Raw genomic sequence first — 21,036 nt, forward strand, 5'->3', positions numbered from 1 at the left:
TTCTTATCCATTATGAAATGTTTTTATAAAAATAAACATGTGATGCATTTTTCCCCGATGCTCATAAGAACCTCTCGCTCCCCCCCCCCCCCCAAAAAAAACCTAGGAGAAAATTTATTTTAACTTGAGAGTTTTTTCAGCATTCAATTTTCTGATTTTTGAGAAAAAAATCCATTTTTAACCAAAAATAAGACTTTTTCATGAAATTTTCTGTTTAATTGAAAGGCCATTTTCAAATTAATTTTATAGCTGTTCTACACATAGATACTAAGGTATAGGACTGGGTTTTATGGATAGTAGTTTTATGGCTAGAATAGTATTTGTATGATGCATTCTTCACCAGGCAAACACCAAGTGAGGCCAAGGCCTAGACCACATTTCAAGTGAGCTGTGACTGATTTATGAAAGCCAGTTTCATCTGAATTTAACTCTGAAGTTTTTTAATCATTCAGCATTCATAGAGATTTGGGCCCTCAAACAAACAAAACAAGATTTGCCAGAAATCTCTGCAAATCAAAACAACAGAACTTTGCAAAATTCTAAATGAATGTTTTAAATCAGTGTGTGTAAGAGAAGGGGAGACGAGACAGGAAAGAGATTTGTTGTTTAAAACAAAACAAAACAAAACAAAAAATGAGAGAGAATATATTTTATTCATCTAAATAAAACATTGTATGGATCAAAACTTACATATTATAGTTGTCTTTGAAATTTAGAAAAACAGAAGAGGAGTTGGAAGAGAAGGTATATTGAGGTTTTGTTGCATTATCATTTGGAGACATTTTACATTAACAGTGAGCTGAAATATAAAAGATAAAGATTTAAATGTAGGAATTTATATAATTGCTTGGAAAACTGATGCAGAATACAAGTAACAGTCATATAGTGTGTGATACAGTAATTCATAAAAATAGGTAACCCAAAATTGCAGAGTAAGAACAATGTAGCTAATGGTTTATTATACTCTTTAGTGTAATAAAGATTGCTCTTTATTATATTCTTTAAGATAGCTCTGTTAACCAGTCTTTTGCCTGAATACTGACTATACAGTAACAAACTATAGATAAAAAAGACAGGAGCCTTTCAGGTATTTGTTAGGCTCTTTCTAAAAGCCAGAGGAAATAATGTTTCTGCACAACCGTTAGACTCCACAGTGAGTCTTACATTGAGAGACTTTAGATGTAAAATAACATGGCAACATGGATACTCCCTCCTTAAATAATGAAGACAAAGTAAAAAGAGAAATTTCCTCAGTGTGCAATATGCAAAATATAGGGATTAAAAAAAAAGAGCATTCACTTCTTGACACTGCTTTAAGCATTATCACATAGCTCTTTTTTCCCCCTACTTCTAACCTGACCTTTTCCCCAATGGTTTGTCTATAACTTAATATAACTCTAATTCTTTTGAAATAATGTTCACAGTTAGCATAATTGGTGTTATACAGTTCTAAAGTACATTATGGAATATTCTGTCACTAGACACTAAATTGAAATTTTAAAGAAAATGATAGAAATAGCTGTAAGGGAAAATGTACCCTTTTAAATTTAATTTGCTATGCACCGCAGTAGGGTAATGGATGCAATGAAAGTTCTTTCATTGAGTTCTCATGTCCAAAAGGTATTTAGGTAGCAAAGGATGTTAAGCAGACCCCCTGTGCTCCTTCTTTAAGTAAAGATAGCAGGAAATAAGGTATATAGGTTTGTGTCCTCCTGATTTTTATTTCCTCAGGAGACCAACTTATGCAAAGGGCACCTTAGGCTACTTAGAGGATCACAAAGGGTGCCCTAGACCCCCTCACTGACTGCATGAATAGAACAATCTAAAGGATGGCTGAAGCCATACAGTGAATTAAATCCTTCAGGTGGGTCTTTTCAAATTCCAGTAGTGAGGAGTTACTGGAGAATTGGTAAGGATTTCACTAGGCCCCAGCAGGTTTGAGATCAAAAGCGCTGGTTAAATAAAAGCCTGTTGGGAAATCTTAAAACCTCTTTGTAATGTAACTTTAAAAAGTTAATACAAAGAACCCTTAGATTGAAGCCTATAACGGAATGAACAAAGAGCATATCAAAACTGATTCCATTAAGAGAAGGCAGACAATTAAATTGTTTTAATTTAAAGAACAATCTATTATTCTGCTAAAAACTAAAAAACACATCTGTATAGCCATATATGTATATATGAATACACACACATGCATTTGTGTTATAGCATATGTGTTTATAAATCATAAGGACTGTACAACAGAACATTATATGCTATTCTATAATACCTGATATATCTTTAGCTACCATCTGTATTTGAAAAATGTGTGTGTTTATATATATATATATAATTTGAGTTTCATGCTTGGTTGTTCAAATATACAGTTAAATATATCTATATATATTTATCCTGAAAATCACAGCTGAATGAGCTCCTAAATTCAAACTGACACAAGACATTTTTCAACCCAATTAATTAAAAAGGATGGGTACTCATCAGTCAGCTGGCACCGCTTTTTTCCCCATCATATTGCCAAAATGTCAAAGTGTTAGTTGTGCAGCATGTTTCAAAAAGAAAATCTGGGACTGGGATTTAGATATAGATTATTAACTGACCCCTTTCTATTCAGCTCCTCCAGTTTTAACTCATTGAGGTCTCTAGCACCAAAAAAGAGGGGGTTATGCATTGAAAAGCTTGATTTTGGAAGTCACTTGCAGAAGCATTTCAGATTTGTGCTCATTTTACACAGGAAAGGGCATAGTAAATTGTGTAATCCATGCAATGTATGCAGGATGTCCTCATGGTTAAAGCACTGCTCAGGAGATGTGGATTGAGTTCAGAGCTCTGGCACAAACTCCCTGGGACCTTGGCTAAGTCACTTAGAGCCGCATTCCGACACCCTCTCTCCCTGCGAGTAGCACCTTACCCCAAGTCCCACAGATGGTATCAGAATCAGGCTGTTAGTCACACTGCATCTCAGTTTCCTGTCTGTGAAGTAGTGTTAATAATGCTTCCCTACCATACAGGGGTGCTGTGAGGATGCATTCTTTGACATTTGTATATGGTGATGGGGCAGTGTAAGGACAAAGTTAGCTTGAAGTGGTCTTTCATTCAAGAAATGACATCCATCTTGATGGTTTGGTAAGTTATGCAGCTACAGAATTGGGGTTGCATACTCTAAAAGTGGGCTTGAAACCCCAGAAAACTAGGTGTAAGTATTCAAAGTGAATGTTGACAGCTTTCTTTGCAATGAAATCACACAAAAATCTGACTAAAGTTAAAGAAAGCTTAACATATATTTGTAGGAATGAGATCCACGCTCACTCCCTCAATACCAATGCTGCTAACCCTTTAATTACTGAATAACTATTGCATACTACCGGGTATAGTCCTGTCTCATTTTTATAACTAAGAATAATGGTTATAGTGTTCATAAATGAGAAGAACACTTTACATTGGCATCTTTCATTTCAAAGACCCCAAGGGTTTAACAGCCTATGTAACATCATTTTGCCCTGTGCATAAGTGCCACCACTTTGAACAACAATACTGCACATTAGTTTTTCATAATCAATGAAGAATACCACATGCAAATGAGTCTGCAAGTTGCTAAATGTAACTAAACGTAATCAGCATACTAGGAATAATGCCATTACTTTAGCAAAAGTGTTTTGTAATCACTAATAAACATAAAAGATAAATCCCACTGTTGACTTCTCATTTGCAAGGAAGTATCTCCAACATCACTCTACTTCTTAACACTTTGCTATGGTACTGGATTTCTAGGAATCAGTAATGAACTGATGCCCACAGCATGGTATTTGGTGGAGGTTTCTGTCCAAACACTGTCCAGAACCATTCCTTCATAGTCTGGATGATTTGATAAACCCATAGCCAGAGGTGATCTGGATATTAACTTAATTCTATTCATGCAGTAAATTACACAGTGGCATTTTGAAACTTCAGATTTTATTTTTAAGTCTTGATGAGATCTATGAAACAAGCCAAGTTTGAAAAAAATCTCTTCAGTTGATATGAAGTTATGAATCTTTAAAGACAACAAATTGATTTTTTTATTTTTTAACTTATTCTTGATAGATTATCTCAGACCTAAAAAGGCCTGGAATGTGAGAGACTTGATGCTTTTTAGTTTTGAATCAGTCAGCTTCACTTGCACCTGATGGATTTCATAGTTAAGGAAATTACAAAGTTTAGAATTAAATGGGAGGCAAAATGACATCACTGGGGGGCAGGAGATCTGTATTCTATTCCCATCTGTAAAACAACGCTAGTGATAATTACCTACTTCAGTGGGCTTATGAGACATACATTTGAAAAACATTGTGGAATTCTCAAACGGAGGACTCTAAAGGAGTGCAAATTATTTTTTTATTATAAAGATACTAAAATGTAAAGAGAGCATCTGAGTTCAGATTGTTCCAATTAAGTCCAAACCAAGTTTAACAAAAACTGTTTCAGAAGTTTTAAAAATTATGAATATCTAGTCAGTAATTTTCATTCAGTTTTCAGAGAGGCTGAAGCTAATATGATTTAGAAAGTTGTTCACCATAACCAACTAGAAAATGAATGTCATAGTTTTGACCTTCTCAAATTCAACTGTAACTCTTCTTTAATCCCACATCTCCTTACTCCCACTTCCTCATGTTACTCCTTAGTTTCATTTTTGGATACTGATTCTATTCTCATCAGAGGGAAATTATTCACCTATTGACTCACCATCACTAGTTCCAGTAAAACACCTAGGCTATGTCTACACTGCAGGTTTCTTGTGCAAGAACTTTTTGCACAAGAGTTCTTGCACAAGAGTGCACCCACACTGCCGTGTGCTTTTGCACAAGAGATATGCTTTTGCACAAGAGTGTACATGGCAGTGTGGACACAGTCTTGCACAAGAAAGCTCTGATGGCCATTTTAGCCTTAGGGGTTTCTTGCGCAAGAAACCTCTGTTCCCATCCACACTAGCCTTTTTTCTCAAGAGCCCTTGTGCAAAAAGGCTTATTCCTCATGGAGAGAAGAATAACTCTTGCGCAAAGAGCCCTCTCTTCTGACGATCTACTATAAACTTTCTTGTGCAAGAACGGGCTTGTAGTGTGGACGTTCTGTAAGTTTTTGCGCAAGAAGCCTACAGTGTAGACATAGCCCTAGGGTTTCCTCTGAGTTTCCCATTCAGATACTAACCCTGCTTAGTTTGGAGAGCAGAGAGTTCCCACCTCCAAAGATGGAAGAAGCCGCAGACCATTATGCAACTCAATCAGCTGTTGACAATAACAGAAATTTAGCTTTTCACTCTGATACCTCTGGTCTCTGAACAGCTGCTGTCCAACCAGAAAACGATCAACATGTCTTTGTCTACTATTAGTGCTTAGACTTACATAATGCAACAGACCAAATTCTGCCTAGTTGCTCTAAGCAATGCCATGGAAAATCAATGCATATGTATGAGCGTAACTGAGAATAAGACATGGCCCAACACTGTGAGCAACAGAAAATACCTTCATTCAGAATTATTCACATGCTATATTTGAATCTCCATCAAAGGCCAATGTTATACCAGCCTGTGTATGAAAATGGTACTACTACAGTGTGCAATGACCTAAACGATATCCATATTGTTATTTATATGACCTTTTAATCTCAAAGGGTTGTACAACCCTCCTTCAATGTGAATACATCAAACCCAGTGAAGAGACTGTAAATCAAAGAAAGCCCTCCCAAAGTCCAAATAGGATAATAAAGATGAGGTGCAACTAAACAAAAGTGCACTTTCAAGAGCCAGACTCTCCTCTCCTAAGAGCAATGGGAAGCTAGAAGAAGAGAAGTTACACCAAAAAGAAGATAAGTGGATATATTCTGGGCTGTTTCCCCCAAAATACAATGCATAACTTAAAGTATACATTTTTTGTCAGAAGGTCTGCAAACATGGTTCAAAGGGATACAGAGCCCTTCTCTGCCATTCACATAAACCGTGTTTACCAGGAGTAGGGAACTTAAGACCCGGGGGCTGGATGCAGCCCCCAGCTTGCCTGGATGCAGCCCCCAAGGCTCGGGGCTCCCCCCCTGCATTGGGGAGCCCACACCCATGCTTCACTCCCCTAGCCCCAGTGCTGGAGCACACAAAATCTACTAGCTTGGACCTAGCGAAGCTCTGTTGTGAGAGGAGAATGTGGGGAGTGTCTCTCCTTCTGTCAGGGGCCACATTATTGAGTGAGGGTTTGGACTTTTTTATTTTATTTTATTTTATATTATTTGCTTCTCACTTGTGTGCAGCCCTCAACTGATTTTTCTGTGGGTCAGCATCCCCCACCAAAAAAAGGTTTTCCAACCGTGGTGTATACTCTTGACCACATTTGTGTTTAACATGAAAAAAAATGGCTTTAGATATCAAAGAGAAACAAAATCTCAACAGGTCTGTATGAAATTTATGCAACACCTTATTTATTAATGCATGTGTAGCTATCATTTTATCCTGTTCCCCAAAGGTGGTATTTTAAGGAGTAAGCCTTATGCTGATTGACAGCAGCCATAATTCTATACAATGAGACTGTATCGTATTGTTTGATGTGATATGATACTCATCACTTGTAACTGATCAAACAAACTATTGCATCAAACAGTATTATAATATGATCACACTATATGTGGTTGCTGCAACGCTGTTCATCATATTGAACATTTTGGTGCTAGATGTATCTGTTCATAGCATCGACACACCACTGTTACACAAATTTTTCTAAAGAATTGCACTACATGAAATGTGGAACGTAATCTGTACATAAATCTTTGGGGTTTGATACAGTATGTTCTGTTAGCTAAACACTTCAACATGAAGAGTTTTGCTGACCTTAGGATTTTCTTAGGACACTACTGAAAATCTGAAAGCCTGATGGAAAAAGAATATATTCCAGAACAGAGACATGAAACTCCAGCTTCCTTTATTTTTCTTTTAAATACAAACAAATTGAAAAATTGCATATTTTAGGTTAAGACTTCACAAACCTGGCCCCTAATAAAACTGGAAATGGAAACAAAAGAAATGAATTCTTTGTTACCGGCATTTCTAAAGCAGCCATTAAAGGTTCTGTGCCAGAGAGCATGGGTTCAGTCTGACACTGTCAGTATTCATAGGTGCTCTCTCAGAGGCAGATTCTTAAACTAGCTTGGGTTTCTGCAGGTCAGAGGTCAGCTGTCCTCAATTCTCAGTAAGTGCTAAAGTAAGCTTATTAACTGTCTTGCTTTCACTTAAAGTCCAAATGACAGTACAGGCAGTCCCTGGGTTACATGGATCCGACTTACATCAGACCCCTACTTACAAATGGGGTGAGGCAACCCCGCACTAGCTGCTTCCCCCCAGCAGACCAGGGACACGCCAAGCTAGTGCTCCCCCAGCAGACCAGGGAGACGCGGAGCGGCTTTTCTCAGAAGACACTTCAGCTTGAGAATAAAGGACTGAGGGAAGTGAGGTGTGGGAGAATAAAACTGAGCTCTGGAGAAATGTTTGACTAGAGTTTCCCCTACAATATGTACCAGTTCCGACTTACATACAAATTCAACTTAAGAACAAACCTACAGTCCCTATCTTGTACGTACCCGGGGACTGCCTGTATCATTTGAGCCTGAAAGGGGCTGGATGACCTCACCCTTTATGTCCACTTAAGACAGTGGGAGAAGTGCTCAGCCTCCAGCAGGATTGGATCCTTTGCCATTAGAAGTTAATATTATGTATTTGGTGTTTTGTTCTTATCTTATGTCATTAGATATGTCATCTTTCATTCTCACTAGCTTTGTCTGACTCTGTTATGACACAGGCCTGCTGACAGGGTGGGAGAAAAGGGGCAACTGCCCCAGGGCCCAGTGATTCAAAAGGGCCTGGGGCTCCCCACTGCCACCATGGCAGCGGCCGGAGACCTGGGCTCTTTAAATTGCTGCTGGAGCCCTGCATGGTGCACTCCAGATGGCGTTCATGACTGCCTAAGGAGGCATGGCAAGCTCAGGGCTGCCTGAGGGAGGTTAGTCCCATCCCTGCCCCTTCAGCCTGAGGCCCCACCCCTTCTGGGAGTGTGGAGCAGGGTCTGCCCCACCTTGCTCAGGGGCCCAGCAAGGCTGACATTAGGGATGTTAAATATAGACTAATTAACTAATGGACGAGTCGATGGATTTTCCATTGACTAGTCGATAAGCGGGGAAGCTGCAGTGGGGTTAGCTCCTGGCCCTGGGAGTGAACCCTGCTGCAGTTACGCCTTTTAAATGTATTAAGAGCCCACAACTCCCCTGCCTCTTGGTCCTCGCTACTCTCCTGCCCCCCGCCCCCGCAGAGATGGTGCTAGGGGGAACTGGCTTTTAAGCCAGTTCCACCCATCACCAGCTCCTGCTCCCCCACCCCTTGCTGCCTCTAATAGAGGCAGCAAGGGGGGAGCGGAGCGACTAGCATAAAAGCTTATCAGATAGTTGACTAGTCACTTACATCCCTATCTGACAAACTAATATATCCGGAACCAGGGTACAATGTGGAAAAATTGAACGGATGTTTCCCTGATGTAATGCATATATACTTGCCCTAAGGCCTCAGTCATGGGTGCTGATGTTTCTGAAGCACCAAGCCCATAGGAGCTCCATGACCTGGCAAGACTGAGGCCCAAGGAGAAAAAGATCAATTGACAGATTGCATCTATAGGTAGGTCTTTATGGTGGCATGCACAGTACAGACCTGTATGCCCAGCTTGCACATGTATAAACAGCAGTACAGGAGGCACTGCTTAGGTGAGCAGAATGTGCTACATGTTGGAACCCTAAGGTATATACTCTACATAGATATCTATACGCCCAAGCAATGCCTTCCATATCTGCACTGCTGGCCTTCTATTATGTGCAGCTGCTCTCCATGAGTGTGCATGTAGCCTGCCTTTCACAATAGTGGGTAGCTACATGTTTACTACATGCTACCGCAAGGTCCATGTGGCCACCTAAGGGTAGAATCTGGAATTCCACCCTACCTCTGCACTTGGTTAGCTTGCATCATGCCTCTCTTCCTCCAGATGGGAGAAGTTTCTTCTCAGGGTTACTGACAGGTGGGCAAATAGTGAATTACGTGCATAGCCATTTGACATCAGTAACCCTCCCTTATCCAGGCTGCAGCTCTTCTTAGCTCTCCATCTCCTCATGGCTATCTTGCTATTTCCTTACACTGAATGTAGGAAAACCTGAATTGCTTCCAAAACAGAACTCCATAATTCCAGTCCCCTCCCTGTCACTCAAAGTCACGATCTTAGGGTTAGCCCATCCTGATTTTCCTGAGATTTCTTCCTTTGCCAGTCCTTTTCATATTTCATACTCACCAAAGACAGATGGTAATCTTTTTAAGGCAGATGTCTTGCCTCTCTTAACCTCTGTAAAGATTATAGGGTGATATGTTTGTACAATGGCTAGCACATTGCAAGCATTACAGGACTCAGCGACATAATAATACAATAACAATAACTACAGTCTCTCTTCCACACTGTATAATGTTTCACTGAGACTTAAGACAATGGCATCTGACATTGACAGAATGAGATACTGTAACCAGGAGCCATAGTTCAAAGTTTTGTAGGAAATATAAGTCAGGGACATGAAATTGCCTTTCAGCTGAAGCTACCTTCACTTTTTTTTTTCCATTTTAGACTAATGCAATAGTAGGCTAATCTTCCTCTTAAATTGGCTTATTGCCCAGCTGAGGGCCAAAGCTTTCCTGTATTGGGGAGGCCCAAAGTTCATGGAAACCTGCCTCTGAACCACACTCTAAGGCTGTGTCTAGACTGGCAAGTTTTTCCGGAAAATCATCTGCTTTTCCGGAAAAACTTGCCAGCTGTCTACACTGGTCGCTTGAATTTCCGGAAAAGCACTGACGATCACATGTAAAATCATCAGTGCTTTTCCAGTAAAACTATGCTGCTCCCATTCGGGCAAAAGTCTTTTTCCAAAAGACTTCTGCGCAAAAGGGCCAGTGTAGACAGCATAGCACTGTTTTCCGCAAAAAAGCCCCGATCGCGAAAATGGCGATCGGGGCTTTTTTGCAGAAAAGCGCATCCAGATTGGCCACGGACACTTTTCCACAAAAAGTGCTTTTCCAGAAAAGCGTCCTGCCAATCTAGATGCGCTTTTCCAAAAATGCTTTTAATGGAAAACTTTTCCGTTAAAAGCATTTCCAGAAAATCATGCCAGTGTAGACGTAGCCTAAATGTACAATTGGTGAATAATTAATTTATACATATTTCCCCACCCGCTTCTTGTGCAGGATAAAACTGGTGTGCAGTTATGTTACATAGAATAGTGGGTGGGTGAACATATACTTTGGATGCTACCTTACATGAACTTTAGAGTAAAAGCCAAAGCATATGTTCACCCACCATCATCTGGGCAGAATTTATCTGTGTACTTGCAGGAGATTCCAAATACAATTCCCTTGCCACTGGCCATGTGATGTAATGTAGAAGAACTGCACAAAAATAAGTCTGGAATGAACATGGGATTTACCAATTTTAAAAAATAGTTTCTGTCAGTGTCTCTCATAAAACTACTCCACCAGATAAAAATGAAATGCTACATAAATAAAGGGGTGCGGTGCCATCCAATTCCTCCTATATCTGCCTTATAATTGGCCAGTCGACACCCCGACAGCTTTGGGGATAACAAGCAATGAAATATTAGTAATACAAAGGGATACATGCCAGCATATCTGAAACTGGAAAGTCAGCTTTTCCCATGCTGGCAATGTATAAGTTGAACATTTATGAATTACTGAACACTTTTATGACAGAATTTACCCTTTGTCCTACTTTTCCAATCATTTTTGCACTAGTACGTGCCAGCATGAGCAAATCATATACTCTGTTATATACTAAATAACGTATACTGATGGATACTGTTTTGCGGTGGTTAATTAAGAATGGTGCTCTGTGCATTTCCTCTTCATAATTAACAGGAAAATTAGCTTTACTAGAATATAACCCCTGATTTTGGAAGAAACACGTTGATAAGGGAGAGGATTTTTGAAGTCTCATGATCAGTAACTCTGTACTGTGCACTGTAGCAAAAGAAGCTTTAACTTTCTAAACTGGGTGTAGCTAAATAATTCAAGATGCTGTAATTTAAATGTAACAGTAGAAACTACGAAGTTCAAACAACAGAATTATAGGCATTTCAGCACAGTGTATAGTCTCCTGAAATGTGGTATTAGGAAATTCACTAAGAATTTGGCCACAAAATGTTTGAAGCTGTATTCTGCCAATGCTGGAACAAGACTAAAAATATTTCCCCTCTTCACTACATGTACCTATGCCCCTTTGCAAACCTAGTACAACTACCCCTGCTGCAGGAGCAAGGGAGTTGTAGTCCTGGTCTTTTAGAATCTGCCTTTCTATTTAATAAATCAGCACAACTGAGAATCACCATGTACCAGACACAACTGCAAATCTGTTCTTACCCTCCCCATACCACCTGAGTGCAGCTATTATTCCTCATCCTTGGGGAAAGGAGGCATATGTGACATCCAGAAACTACCTCAGTAATTCCAAGCATCATTATCACTAGTAGGATCAAGTGCAGCTGGGATGCACTGAGAAAGTACAGTAATTCTAACACTAATCTCTGCATTCACCACACTGGCCCTCACTAGGAAGTTTAAGTACATTTATTAGGGATTCTCCAGCTCTTAAAGGTACGAAGACATCTATGAGGCTTGACGTACTAACTAATTAGGGTTTGGAACAAAAAGCTTCTTATCTACTTAACTCAGGGATACTCCCTTTGTTAAGTATACACATTACCTTCTATTTAGAATGTAAGTTACAGACAATTCAGTAGCAGGTATTTGCTAGAGCATATACTTTTTTTTTACCAGGGTTTCAACTTGGAATTCTAAATCTGCTAATATTATGCACAATATTATTGCAATATAATTGATAGCATATTCAATGTGTAACTAGCACACGTCTCCTGCCTTATGAGTGAATATTTTGTTTCACATTGTACTTCAAACATTTAAAAAGTGACTAGTGATTTTGGGAATCCAGCTTGAGACATCCTAAAGGGACCTGACTTGCAGAGGGTGGGAATCAAGCACTTCTGGAAAATCAGAGTCTCTCTAGGTGTGTTGAATATCTGGAGGGCGGACATCCCTTTGACAGAAAAAAGGAAGGAGATCCAATGATTGGAAGTTGACGCAAAATACATTCTGATTAGAAATGAGAAGCAGATTCGTAACAGTGAAGGGTAGTTATCCACTAGACTTGACTGACTCAGACAACCACTGTGGATTCTCCATCACCTGAAGTCTTTAAGATTGTTATCTTTACAAAAGACATCTTATAGCTCAAGCAGAAGCTATGAGCTTGATGTGGAAATTACTGGTTGAGGGTCTTTGGCCTATGTAGAAGGACAAACTAGATGAACATAATGGTCTCTTCCGACCTTAAAATCACTGTATATGAATCTATGAAATTAGACAAACAAAAAAATGAGGTATCCAAAGTTGATAATCACTTCTTCTTTGTGTTTTTTGGAATCTACAAAGCTGACTACATCAAAATTAAAGAATTTTAAGACTAGGTGTAAGTAATACAACTAGCATTTGCATTGATTGTGGTGGAGCAATAATCCATTTTATTAATTCGATAGAAACAGAAAGCTAGTGAGCAACTTTTCCTCCCTTCCTGTTTAAATTCAAACCACTCCAGAGAATCTTGCAAATGACAGAGAGTGATTTCAACTCCACACCATATTCTGAACAAATAAAATAGTGACATGGTTGACCAAGCTCTTTTTTTTAGTACACATGATGATGCATCATCGCTATAAACAGATGGTATTTGGCCTCCTTCCTATTCTCAACATTTGGAATTCCTAAACTATGTGAATTAAACAATAATATTTTATAAACATACAAGGGATTTTGCTCACCGCTTTGTTAACATGGAAATTATACAATGCTGACATTTATTTAAATTTTAAAAAGTAAACAAGAGTGCACATTGAAATAAAACAAACTAAAATCAACAGAGAAAAGCATGTTCTGTGTGCACATTACCTACAGTGGCACAGGCCTTTTTAGGGGAGACATAATGGGATGAAATACAAATTGTAGCTTAGACAGTCTGATCCTTTGTACTCTAAAGGCTCATTTAACACCTCTCTGTAAACAAGGGATATTTATACCATAATTGGCTAGTTGACCATAAGTGTGCATTTACTGACTAACCTGATATTATGGAGTTAAAGAAGTTTCTCTTCAATGGCTTTCCTAGGAGAGAAAGTGTGTTTGCAATTTTGGTACCAACTGGATTTAGTCTAACACCTGCACTTAGTACAAGAAACACTCTTCTAATAGCAAAATTGGGGGTGGGTAGAATGTATTACGGGAAAAGTATCAGATCTTAAAATAATTCTGCTTGCTTAGATTCTTCTTTCATGCCCCTCTTAGCCCCTTTTTATGCTTCTTTCCGGTTTGCAGTACAAAATCTAGGCGGCACTTAGTTTTCAATCAGTATTCCCAGGTCTGCAAAGAGGTTCTGTGATGAATAAATAATTAATCAGAGATTTTAATCAGTATTATGATTCTGAAAAGGCTAATTATCATTGTTTACAGACATGCCTTTCCAATGAATTGCCTTGTTTTGCCTTCCAAGCTCTAAAGGTTAAGCCCTTTGCAAGGATCCCTCCCACTCGCCTTAATTTGATCTTCAACTCTCCCTTTGTATGTAGATATCAAGACCTTGTCATAGTTGGAACCCGCAGGTTGCTAAAGCCTTGGGAAATGGAAATGACACAGTATTTGGCTAAGGAAAACGGCCCACAACAGATCCATCCTGGCCGAGTGTATATGCGGGGCTGAAGCAACCTGGCTCTTTATAATCAACAGAAAATCTCCCGCTGACTTGAATAGGGCCAGGATTGCACTCGGAACACGCAGCCGCCGCTTTGCACGACCGCGGGCTCGCCTTTCAGCTGGCAAGCAAAGCAGGCTGATCAGAAGGGGCAGCAAGCAGGGCAAACCCCGCCTCGAACTCGGCTTACTACCACTGCAAACAGGCACCAAAGCCAGAGGCAGAAGGGATCCCGGGGAGCAGCGATTTCCCCCCTCCTTCTGTGGTTGGCTTTGTTGGTCCTTCATTTATAAGTGGTGCATAAGGCTAATTAGCAAACATTTCTCTAGGGACGCCCGTGCCAAAAGACCGCGGGGTTAACGCTCTTCCTGCAGCGAGGCTTCGAGGGGAACAAAGTTTCCCATCTAAAATCAAGGAGCTTCAGGGGGTAGCCAAGTTAGTCAGTTACAGAAAAAAACAACAAATGGTCTGGTAGCACTTTGTTAGTCTATCCAGTGCTACCAGACCATTTGTTGTTTTGATCTAAAATCAAGGATCAGATCTACCTAAGCAAGCGTTGGTCTCGCATAAATCCCTCCTCCCCCCAGCCCCGCCGGGCTCCCGCTCTGGGGCTGGCAGCAGGTAGTTGAGCCTAAAGGGCAGATTTCCCCCCTGCCCTGCTGCACGCAGATTGCCCGCTCCCTTGGCGTGGGATGGAGATGTGTAAGCAGCCTGGGGGGTGCACTCCTAGCAAAGGGATCCGAGAGTTGCAGAGCCAGGAAGGACAAAAAGAGGGAGCTTAAGGCCCGGTAAAGCGGAGTGGTGACTAACCAGCGCAGGGCTTATTTCACCCAGCTGTAGGAGAGAGCGGCGCCGCTGCAGGAGTTCAGTTGCTACCCCCTCGCCTCGCCTCCGCGCTCAACTACTCCCCCCCTCCCCCTGCACCCGTCGCTCCTTCGCCCTTGTCGTGGGGCGGATTAGGAGCGATCCCAGGCCGGGCCAGAGGCAGGCTTTGCGCAGCCCCGAGCCTGAGAGCCAGCCCCGCTCCTGGCAGCTGTGCTGGGAGTGGGAGCCAGTGTGCCCGGGAAACCAGCAAATCCGCATCCCTTTCGCTCCCCCCTCGTGTTCCTCTTTAGGTGCCCCCTCTCCCCGGGACAGAGGGGAGAAAGTCAGCAGCAGTAAGGAGCGCAGAGCCGAGACTGCTCAAACCACGGTTCCTCTACTCGCTATCTCGGCGGGCAATTCGGAGTAGCCGCGGGGATAGCTCTGGGGGCGCGCGGGGAGGGGCGAACCGCGCAGGAAACTTTGGGGAGGCCCAGAACAAGCCCCACGTAATGACCATCTCCCTCTGCGCGTCCCCGGGGTGAGCCCGGGGTTGCAAATTGCGCGGCTCATCCCTTAAGCGGCACCTTCCCCCCTCCCAGCAAACTCCAGTTCCCGTCTCCAAAGGAGCCGCCCGCCCGCCTGCCTCCCTCGCGCTGGTGGGACACATGGGCTTGGGCGATGCTGCGGACGCTTTGTTATTTGTCACGACGGGCTAGGCGGGGAGTGCGGGCTCCTTAATTACAGATTAGGGGCAAACAGCCCCGGCCCCGCGTTCCTGTGCCAGGTGCCAGCTGACGGACGCTGCACAAGGCAGCGCCGCGACTGCTCCAAAAACCCGGTTCCGCTCCTGCAAGCAGTGTCCCTGCGAACTGCAGGAGCGAGCGGGTAGGTGTGCGCCCGGGGCCAGGCTGCAGCTGCACGCTCCAGCATAGAGGAGGACAGTTTGCTGATGTACCCAGGGGCCTGGGGAACCTCCTGGAAGGAGAAAAGAAGGGGGGGGGGGGTATTAATACTCCACTCCCGCTCACTTTGCTTCTAAACCCCCCTTGCTGCTCGCAAAGGCGTTTTAAGCTTTAAATTAAGTGTTTAAACCTCAGCGAGTCATCAGAGCCAAGCGAGCACCCCGCCTCCCCCTCCCCCCAGTTGTGTTTTATTGCCGCTTCTATTTTCCTGGCCTAGCATCCCAGCGCCAGGGCTCCAGTGCGAGAAGCCAAGTGGATGTGAAAGCCAGAGAACATCGCTGCGAGCGACAAAACGAGAACACGTCGGGGGAGGCTGCTCCCGAGAAGGGCGCTGCTGCTGCTGCCTCGCGCTGCAGCGCTTCGCTTCCACGCGGCTGCTTTTGTCAGGAAGCCCCGCCGCTGAGCCTCCCCCGCGCTCCCCCCAAGCTCCGGCCTGAGTGGGGGCCCGGGCTCCAGCTGCGCGCAGCGCCGAGGCGTGGGGCGCTGCAGCGCGTGCGGGGCTCGCCCCCCGCTCGTTCTACCACTTCAGGCTCGCCCGCTCCCGCGGCCTTTCGCCAGGACTCGCTGACACGGGTAACGCCCCGCTTCGCAAGCCGCGGCCGTTCTGTGCCAGCCTGGAGGGGCCTCCCCCCGAAAGGGGTGGCCACTCAGGCTCGCGCCCGGCCGTGGCTGGGGGGCGGCCCGGGGGGCAGGGTCTCGCTCCAGCTTGCCACCGGAGTTGAGCCCCCCGTGCTCACTACTGCAGCGCGCAGCCCTTCCCCTTTGTCCCTGCTCCCGGTTCTACCTCGGGACTCGCAGCGCTTCATACTCGGGACTCCCTCGAGCCCTGAGTTGCATTGAAACTACCCCTCCCTCCCCCAGCCTGTGTAATCGGGGGGAACCCAGGGCCAGCCGCTGCCCCAGGTGGGCCAGCCTTTGCTCGCTTCGCTTCCTAACACGTCCGTTCCCCAGCAGCCAGGGGATGTTTTCCTCCCTTCCGCTCTGCTTCCCCCGCCTATGCTAGATCGCTTGCAAACACACGAACTTCTGGGTGCCAAGCGCCGGCCCTACAGGAACCCACGCAGCTCCCCCCAGCCGGGGCTGTGCTGTGCGTGACAGCATCGAGCTGTTCGCGGCACCGCGCCGCTGGAACTGCTGGGGATTGCAGCTGGCTCTCGCGCTTCCGCTGGGCTGCTGCTGGTCTCCCCCTTTTTTTATTATTTTTAGATCATATTGGCCTTGTTTAACCTTGATTTCCTTCTCTACCCCCCACTTACATCCTTTTGGCCCTGGGAGCCGCTCTCCTTCCTTAAAGCCAGCCCAGCTCATCAAGAAGAAAAGGGGCTCTTCCAGAGTTTAATACTTCTTGTTAAAATTCCATTCCCTCCTCCATATTATAAATGCTTTGTATAACTTTTATGCCTCCTTCAGTTGTGATGTTATTGCTCTGTCTAGTCCTGATTGATCGTTAAGTTATGCTGGCTTTTAAAGTACTGCCTCCATAATGCTGGAGCAAAGACTTTGTATTTGGCATGCTCCTTGCCTTTGGAATGCCTCTCCTGGCAAGATCAAGAATTCTGGTTTGACTGAGATTCTTATGTTAAAATTCAAAGCTCATTTGTTCAGTTAGGCTTCTACTTAGAAGCAGCTTTCTCGTCTTCTCACTGTTAAGTGCTCTATGATGCTGCTTACATGAAGGGTGTGTTGTAAGTGCAAGATGTAATATGGTTATATAGTAGTGGATTACCAGTTTTCAACAACAGCTGTGCAAATTTACTAGGAGCGTAAGGAGATATCGGAGGATAATATCACAATGCTATTTATTACCCTATAATTAACGGTTCTGACAGTGCTTTTATTATTAAACCTTATTTGCAAAGGTTCGTAAGTCTGTGGCAAAATTATACTTCAAGCCGAAACCTAGCTTAACATATTGGAGCATTTTTAAAGTAAAAAGTGAGTTTTGCTTATTACAGGATATTATTCCCCTTGAATATTTCTGATTTAAGGTGCTCCTTGATGTCTGCACTTCAGAAGTAAACGGTGAGGTGCCCAACATTTAGGATGTGAAAGGGGACAAAACGGTTTTGTAAAATCTAAGAAATTGGGTCCATAAAAACCATTTGGATGTGCAAATCCCCTGCAGTACCTTCTTTTCAATGCTTAGATATTGGCTTGATGCATGAGACTCAAATTGGAAAGGGACTACAAAAATGAGTGACGAATTTATCTTAGCTGTCCTCTTAGAATGAAAAACAAAAATTGCTTGAATTCCCAAAGGTGAGTTTGAGTTTTAAAATTCTTCCTATTTTAGTAATCTGAGCAAAGACAATTTGTTGCCTGTAAAAATATAAACGGGGGATAAAAATCTGTCTTCAATTAGTCCAGTGTAAAGACAGAGTATACTCACTGGAGATGTATACCGGTGTAATGGAGAAGCAGAATTTACTCCAGACTTTTAATTTAATGCTGTTCATTATATGCACAGTCTAGTGGTGTCAGTATAAAAAAAGCCAGCATCCTGATTAAGCACAGGTTTGAACAAGGTCAGAGTATGGAAGACATAAAACATGGATAGCATCATATCTATACTAGAACTTCCAATATGATATTGAACTATCGCTAGCAGTGGTGAGAACATTTTGAAAATATTTCCCTTGTGCAGACGTGGCTATTCTCTTCTTCTACCAGACAAGGGAAAATAATTTCCCTGAGAAACAAGCCTGTATTCCCAGAACACTCAAAATAGTAACTTAGATGTGCAAGGAGTGCACAGGTCAAGGTGGCACAGTGGTGTAAAACTTAACAGAAAAGCATTTCAGCAAAGATCAAAAGGGCAATTACTAGACCAGCAGTGAAACCAACAAATGATATCAGAGCTTGCAATTCTTACGTCAATGTACATGAAATGATGATACAAGATAAACAACAAGGACTGATCCTGCAGCTCTTACTGGCGTGAGTAACCTCATACATATAGGCTACTCAAATGAGTACGGACCACAGCACTGAGAACCATATTTTGTATCTAGAACATTTTTTAAAGTAGGATTTGTACAGAATGGCTGGCTATTCTTTGGTCCTGAGAAACTACTTAAGAAGGATGCTGCCAAACACACTATGGCTACATCTACACTGGCATGATTTTGCACAAGAACTCTTTTGCGGAAGAGTTCTTGTTCAAAAACTCTTCCAGAAGAGAGTGTCTACACTGGCATGTGCCTTTGCACAACAGATGTGCTTTTGTGCAAGAGCATCCATGCCAGTGTAGATGCTCTCTTGCGCAAGAAAGCTCTGATGGCCATTTTAACCATAGGGCTTTCTTGCGCAAGAAATTCATGTTGTCTGTCTACACAGGCCTCTTGCGCAAGAACAGCTGCGCAAGAGGGCTTATTCCTGAGTGAGAGCATCATAGTTCTTGCACAAGAATCACTGATTTCATACATTAGAACGTCAGTGTTCTTGTGCAAGAACTCGTGGCCAGTGTAGACAGGCAGCAAAGTTTTGCGCAAAGGCGGCTGCTTTTGCGCAAGATCGCGCCAATGTAGACACAGCCTTCGTGACTGTTTCGCTTTACTGCAGCACCCAAGTGGCACATCTCTTGTGGAGGAAATCCTCTTCTTTGGGGATGGAGAACAGCACTGGCTCAAATCCTCCCAGAAACCTTATACCACCCACTGTGCAGGGGAGCCTGACAAATCAGAATATCTCAGCTCCAGAATACTGATGGTGCTAATCAGGAAGGGGGTTGACCTAGTGCACTTAAGAGAGATGTTAATTATACAAAACATGTCTCTGCCATCCTCCATCAGTGGGCCTCCTATGGAGTGAATCTCTGATCTACAAAAATTTTCTCTGCAGATCTATGCGGGTGCAACTCAAACCCTTGTGAGTAGATAAATCCTTCTTCTTAAAATATGGAAGAGGGGGATCAGGATATTAAACCATAACAGGCTGTCTTTGATTACTAAAGCCTATTAGTATGAAGAATAAATAAGCATACACAAATCCACAAACTAAACACACTGGCTACGTCTAGACTGGCATGATTTTCCGCAAATGCTTTTAACGGGAAAGTTTTTCCGTTGAAAGCATTTTCGGAAAAGAGCGTCTAGATTGGCACGGACGCTTTTCCGCAAAAGCACTTTTTGCGGAAAAGCGTCCATGCCAATCTAGACGTGGTTTTGTGCAAGAAAGCCCCGATTGCCATTTTCGCCATCGGGGCTTTTTTGCGCAAAACAATACCGTGTTGTCTACACTGGCCCTCTTACACAAAAGCATTTGTGCAAGAAGGCTTTTGCCCGAACAGGAGCAGCATAGTATTTCTGCAAGAACACTGAAAATCTTACATGAGATCGTCAGTGTTCTTGCGGAAATTCAAGCGGCCAGTGTAGACAGCTGGCAAGTTTTTCCACAAAAGCAGCTGCTTTTGCGGAAAAACTTGCCAGTCTAGACACAGCCACTCTATATGTCTGCTTACATATAAACTTTCTGGAAAAGTCTTGTCCATACACTAAGCATTTCAAATTGTGAATCGAAGAAAGGAAAAATCCAATGAATAGCTACAAAACGAGCAATAACTGGCTAGGTGGTAGTGTTGCTGAAAACAATCCAGGGGTTATAATCAGTGTTCCCTATAAGCTATATACTTGTGTGGCCACTCAGAAGAGATTCAGATGCCATCCAGCTGATTAGTAGAGTACCTACAGCTAGGCTTTGTCTCTACTAGTTGTATACATTTACACATGCCTCAGCACACACAAAAATTATTCTGTACACTGATGGAAAAAAATCCATATACATGGATAGAAAAGATTAGAATACTGGTTATAGTGCATCAAAAATTGAATCTCATTCTGCAATGTGCTGTGGTTACAAAAATGGCTAATGATCCAGGTGTTTTAACAGCAGTGTCATATGTTGTAATACATGGTGGTGTATGTAATACATGGTAGGTAACTGTCCCTCTGTATTTGGTGAGGCCTCAGCTTAAGTCCTGTGTCCAACTTTGGGTGCCATGCTTGAGGAAAGGTGGACAAACTGGAGAAAGTTCAGAACAGAGCAAGAAAAATGATAAAAGGTTTAGAAAACCTGACCTGTAGGGTTAAAAAGACTGGGCACATTTAGTCTTGAGAAAAGAAGACCAGGCTGGGGATTTGAGAACATTTTCAACTCTGTCATAAAGAGGGCAGAAATCAATTAGTCTCTGTGTCAACTGAAGGTAGGACAAGTAGTAATAGGCTTAATCAGAAGCAAGAGATTTATGTTAGATATTAGGAAAAGTTTTCTAAGTATAAGGGTAGTTAAGCTGTGGAACAAAGTTCCAAGGAAGGCTTTGGAATCCTCATTATTGGAGGTTAAGAACAAATTGGACAACCACCTGTCAGAGTGGTTTAGGCTTACTTGGCCCTGACACAGTGCAGGTGATT

At 42.7% G+C, this 21,036-nt stretch overlaps 1 protein-coding gene across 2 annotated transcripts in view; it reads right to left on the bottom strand.

The window, feature by feature from the left end:
• Positions 1-697: 697 nt before the first annotated feature.
• QTMAN (queuosine-tRNA mannosyltransferase) overlaps positions 698-21,036 on the bottom strand; it is a 338,255-nt gene continuing 317,916 nt past the window's right edge. For both annotated transcript variants that reach the window (XM_075933319.2, XM_075933320.2), the window contains exon 10: positions 698-799. In XM_075933319.2, the coding sequence (XP_075789434.1) occupies positions 713-799 (87 nt within the window). In that variant the 3' untranslated portion in view covers positions 698-712. The remainder of the gene's footprint in view (positions 800-21,036) is intronic.

This window comes from Pelodiscus sinensis, chromosome 7 (assembly GCF_052426305.1).
Source record: "Pelodiscus sinensis isolate ZL-2025 chromosome 7, ASM5242630v1, whole genome shotgun sequence".
In the NCBI taxonomy this organism is placed as follows: domain Eukaryota; kingdom Metazoa; phylum Chordata; order Testudines; family Trionychidae; genus Pelodiscus; species Pelodiscus sinensis.